This window comes from Zingiber officinale, chromosome 4B (genome assembly GCF_018446385.1).
Source record: "Zingiber officinale cultivar Zhangliang chromosome 4B, Zo_v1.1, whole genome shotgun sequence".
Classification (NCBI taxonomy): Eukaryota; Viridiplantae; Streptophyta; class Magnoliopsida; order Zingiberales; family Zingiberaceae; genus Zingiber; species Zingiber officinale.
In genome coordinates, this window is record NC_055993.1 from 22680618 (window position 1) to 22686175 (window position 5558).

At 31.1% G+C, this 5558-nt stretch overlaps 1 protein-coding gene across 1 annotated transcript; it reads right to left on the bottom strand.

Annotated features, from left to right (window-relative positions):
• Positions 1–371: 371 nt before the first annotated feature.
• On the bottom strand, positions 372–2739 carry LOC121978156 (zinc finger MYM-type protein 1-like). The gene is made up of 4 exons (XM_042530533.1): positions 2396–2739; positions 1485–2314; positions 790–986; positions 372–410 (listed from the first exon to the last, which is right to left on the bottom strand). Exons 1-4 carry the CDS (start codon positions 2737–2739, stop codon positions 372–374), a joined length of 1410 nt encoding a protein of 469 aa, XP_042386467.1.
• Positions 2740–5558: the final 2819 nt, after the last annotated feature.

Sequence of the window (5558 nt, forward strand, 5' to 3'; positions counted from 1 at the left end):
TGTGATTTTGGGGCTTGAGGCGAGCACAAAAAAATGGTGCCCTCAAAGTTTGGCATTCATATATTTCCAATCAATGTAAATATAACAATATTTTTAATTCTAGAAATAAAAGATAAAAAAAATATCATCCAAAACAATATGTCATAAGCAAATATTAATATAATCAAAATGATCCAAACAAAATATAAAATTCATCTTCCGGACCAATATATGTCACTTGAATATTGCTCGCCTCGCAGTTTTAGAAGCAAAAGTATTGATTAAGTTAGCATAATCAACTTTCTCAACCACTTTTTTCTCGATAGATAACATAGCCAAGCCATTTAGTCTTTCTTGCGACATAGTTGATCGGAGATAAGTTTTGATCAATTTCAACTTGGAAAAACTCCTTTCAGCAGATGCAACTGTAACTGGTATAGTTAGCAAAATTCGATAAGCAATATAAGCATTTGGATAACAACTATCCATTTTCTTCAAATAATTCAGCACATCAATCGCTCTTTTTGATTCTCTTGGTAATGAGTGTCTTAACAACTTTAGTTCTAAATATAAATCTGATCCATCAACATCAGAGTGTCCATCATGTGTTAAAGACTCTTGAAGATTGACACATGAGTGTAAGAGACTATCATCATCAATATACTTCAATCTCTCCAAACTAAATAAAAATCCAAATGTTTCTTCATATTTTTGAAATTGTTCAAACCGAGTTTGAAGTGAAGAAAGAGCTTGATCAATTATAAATAGGAAGTAATTAACTCGAAAAGATTCTTTAGGAGACTAGGTTACCTCTTCACTATTGATCTCATCAAATTGTCTCTTTCTTCGGATGATGGGTTTTTCTCGAAAAATAGGTTCATTTCCCATTTCACTTGCAATATGTTCAGCTTCAATTAATGCTTGATCAAATCCAGATTCTTTAAACTCTTGGAGAGAAGAAATAAGTCCTTTTAATTGTCTAATAGCAATATCAATATCCATATTTTCTGCTTGGAGAAACTTACTAACAATGTTAATCTCATATAACAACTTATACCAAATTATCATTCCAAACACGAACTCAAAATTCTCAAGTTCAAATGATGCCAAACCCTCAGCTTCACTCTTTATTTTTGAGTCATCAGAAATGTTTGCCAAATCAATTAAAGCATCTCATATTTTCGAAGTTTGATTTTTTATGGGCTTCACGCTGTCAACATGGCTTTCCCATCGTGTCTGTGATAGTGGCTTGACTATAAGACCTTGCACATGATCTTTGAAGATTTGCCACCGCTTGGTAGAAGAAGAAAATAATGAATATATGCGTTGTATTACACCGAAAAAGGACATTGCTTTAGTACAACATTTCACCATATCACATAATGTGAGATTAAGACTGTGACATCCACATGGAGTGTAGAAAGCTCTAGGATTAATTTCAAGTAATCTACTCTGTACACTCTTATGTTTTCCTTTCATATTAGATCCATTGTCATATCCTTGACCTCTTATATTATCAATGTCACGTTCGAGATTGTTCAAAATATTTTTAAGCTCTGTAAAAAGCCCAAGTCCTGAAGTTTCATTAACTTTCAAAAATCCAATCCAAAATTCTTCAAACGCTATTGCATTTTCTGAATCATCCACACATCTAATTACAAGGGGCATCTGCTCCTCGTGACTTGCATCTGGAGTGCAATCAAGTATGATAGTGAAATACTTTGCATGTTTAATTTTTGCAACAATTGAACTTCTTACTTCAGCCGTCAACATCTGTATCAATTCATTTTGGATTTTGGGTCCAAGATAAGTGTAATGAATCTGTCTTTCTTGAACACGCTGAAGGTGTTCCTCCATTATTAGATCAAATTCAGCAATCATTTCAATTAGCTGCAAAAAGATTCCATTATTCTCAACATAAAGCTTCTCATTATCTCCTCGAAGTGGCAAGTTATTCTTCGCAATTCTTTGTACAACTGCAATTATTCTCTTCAATACTTGTTTCCAATGTTCTCTCTCCTTGTTAATTGCTACTTGTATATTTTCATCAATTGTCTTTTTCTTTCGAAGTCTTCTTTCTAATTCAATCCAACTAGTCATGCAATCAATATGATCTTTACTAGTTTCATGAAGACTGAGACATCGACTGATATTCTTCCAATCTTTGTATCCTTCGTCAGCTAGATGACCAAGTTTCATTGTGGTTCTTTGAGTCTTGAATAACTTGCAACAGAAACAAAAGATCTTGTCCATAGAAATAGAATACACTAGCCATCTTCTGTCACTTTTCTCACTATTTGGCAATTGCCTTTTATAATGTGAAGGATTGAAGTGTCTGCCGGTGTTATCAAGAGGAAACAAAATATCATCATCTTTTCTAGGACCTCTTTCAACTAGAAAATCCCTAATATTTTACATTTTGTCCCAATTTCCTGGATCATCAACATTTAAAGGGAACACAATCTCTTGATTTATATCTTCATCACTGTTATTTTCAGGCATATTGACTTCAACTTTATCATTTTCATATTGTTTTTGGTCTTCATTTTGAAGTTCATTCAATTCACTATATTTCTGATCATTCAACTTATTATCAGTGTCATCCTGATTCAGTTGTTCAGCTACTTCTGTTTGCTCTGCTTTTTGGTTGTTAGTGAAGTACTTATTAAGACTTCCTACTTGGCTTTGAATTAAAGCTTCTTCCTTTTGTTTTTTCTTCCTTTTTTCTGCTCCAGACAATTGTTTTCTTATAGGAAACATGTTTGCTAAAAGCCTAAATATTAATCTGCAACAATAGTCATAGATTAAAATAATTCCAACATTTAAATGCATAAAAAATTCATCAAATCATAATATGTGTAAATATCATCCTGCTAAATCATACTCAAATTTTTATCTAATATTAAAAACTATGGTGGACTAATCATATTCTTCGAGCACCCCCATTCAACCAATAAAGAAGCAAAATAAAAAAGAAGAATTGATAGTAGATTCAAAGAACTAGAGAAGTAAAGTGTCATCTCAAGAGAACATAAATAAAACATACTATTGTATCTTCCTCTTTCCCTTCCATTGTCTTTAAAATCTGCACATACTCTCTAATCTCAAGTCCTAATTTATAAAAGTCATGGTAAAAGAGACATTGAAGAGAAAAACTGGATGCACAATGTATCAGAACCACTAGAGTCGAGATGCAAGATTTCACATATATTGTTATTTGTTAAGTTGGAAACGTAGAAAAACAAGCAAGATGCCACTGAAAGTTGAAAGTTCAATACTTATATATTGATTATGAAAATTGTTAATTTAAGTCATGAAGATAGTAATTTTCATCAAATAACTTGCAAATCAAATCATTCATGAATAATATTTATATTTGCCATTTTTCTTACTTTTTGGCAGCCAGCAGCCTGTCTTCCTTTTCCAATAGTAGCACCAAAAAGGATAATTAAAAAGAAACCTTGAAATGACCAAAACGAAAAATTTTAGGGCTCTGAGAAATTTACTTCCAAGCATAGTACAAGATTCAGCAAGGACACAAGTCACACAACTCACCGATCTTAAGAAGCAGGAGAAGAGATGATCAAGAACAGTGCGAGCGATTAAGTAACTGCAACTCAGATCGCACCACTGGAATCTTTAAATTTGATTGGCGCAAACTGCGGGGGAGGATAAGCCGTCAAGGTGAGCGGAAGATGAATCAGCCGTCGTTGAGTCGCCGATGGAAACCGGAGCAGTGATGTAAGCCGCAAAGGTAGAGCTGATGGCAAAACGACGGAGGCGGCTTGAAGCACTTCTGCCGTTTGACCAAGGGGCGAACTGATATGCGGAGAGGAGAAGCAACCGCGTTTAGGGCAAGCCGGCAAGGAAAAATAAAATTAAATTAAAACAAGCCGGTAAGGAAAAATTAAATTAAATTAAAACAACAACATAGCGTTTTTTTTTAAATTCGTATATTAGTGTTGATATGCTACGCATATCAGATTTTTTTTAATTATTTTTTTTTTAAATTTGAATTAAAAAAATTAATACTTCTTTAGATAAATCCATAATATATAAATATATCCCCTAAACATGTTACAATACTCCATAAATATTTAAATTTATTATATTTTCAATTTTTTTTTTTACTAAATACTATAATCCAACTAGAAAGTCTAAACCCTAGAGATAAAATCTTTTTAAAAAATAGCTTAAAAATTATAACCCAATTGGGAAACACCAACCCTAAAATAAAATTTTAAAAGAATATTTTAATTAATTTTTTTAATTCAATTTTTTTAAAAAAATAATAACAGACAAAATCTATTATTTTTTTAGATTTTGAATTTAAAAAAAAACAATATTTTCTTTTATATATCCCTAAGCCATGAATACATCCCCTAAACACATTACAATACTCCATAAATACTTAAATTTATTTTATTTTTAATTTTTTTTTTACAAAATACTATAACTCAATTGGAAAGTCTGAACTCTAGAATTAAAATCTTAAAAATGAAAATAGCTTACAAATTATAACCCAATAGAAAAGCCTCAACCCTAAAATAAAATCTTAAAAAAATATTTTAATTATTTTTTTAATTCAAAATTTTAAAAAATAATTAAAAAGAAAAAAAAATTAAATCTAATATCATGCGCGACGCGCATGATATATATTCCTCGAAATATATATATATATATATATATATATATATATATATATATATTTTAAATTTTGGTGCCCCTGAAATTTGGGGGCCCGAGGCACTCGCCTCACAACTTCTATTAAAGGTCCGGGCCTGGTTATAATAATTATAAAATTATAACTTTTATAATTATATTATATAAAACACGTAAGTGTATGCATCACTCAAAGTAAACATAATTTTGAAAAATAAAATGTACAGTGACAGGATGAATGGGAATTTTTATCCAATAAAAAATATAGGAGAAGTGTCGACCTCTCCTTGTCGAGTCTTTCCCATGGGCTGAAGCATCTCAAGATTTTGAGAATCGCTTTGGTGAATTGATGTAAGGGAGCACATTTTTCATGCTGTCTTTACGCTCAGCAGAGGAAAAGAGAGGATGTGAAATTAGAGAGAGGAAAATGACAAAAAAAAAAAAAAAAAAAAAAAGAGGGTCTACATAATCTCAGTTCATTCTTCTAATTGACACTACACCTGACAATGCAAATATCCTACAATTTTACTACTATAAACTATATTGAAATAGAAAATTATAACTATTAATTAATTCAGCTCAATCACTGCTTAATTAAGATCTTAAGGAAGAAGAATTAAAAAGAAATAAACTGAACAACAAAGCACCATCATTTGTTGTTTGTCACATATAGCCTATAGTCCAGAGCATCAGACATGAAAATGAGTGAGTTTACCTTAAAAACAATACAGATATTAAAATGCACATTGTATACACATTTGCACTTTCATGTGTCAAGATATAATAATAGACACAATGAGTGATTTTTTCAAAGAAATTAGTCTTATCAAGTAATCAAATAGGCACTGACCATTCCAACTATAACACCTTATAAACCCAGCATAAACTTCATTCAAATGTCATTGGAATCACACTCC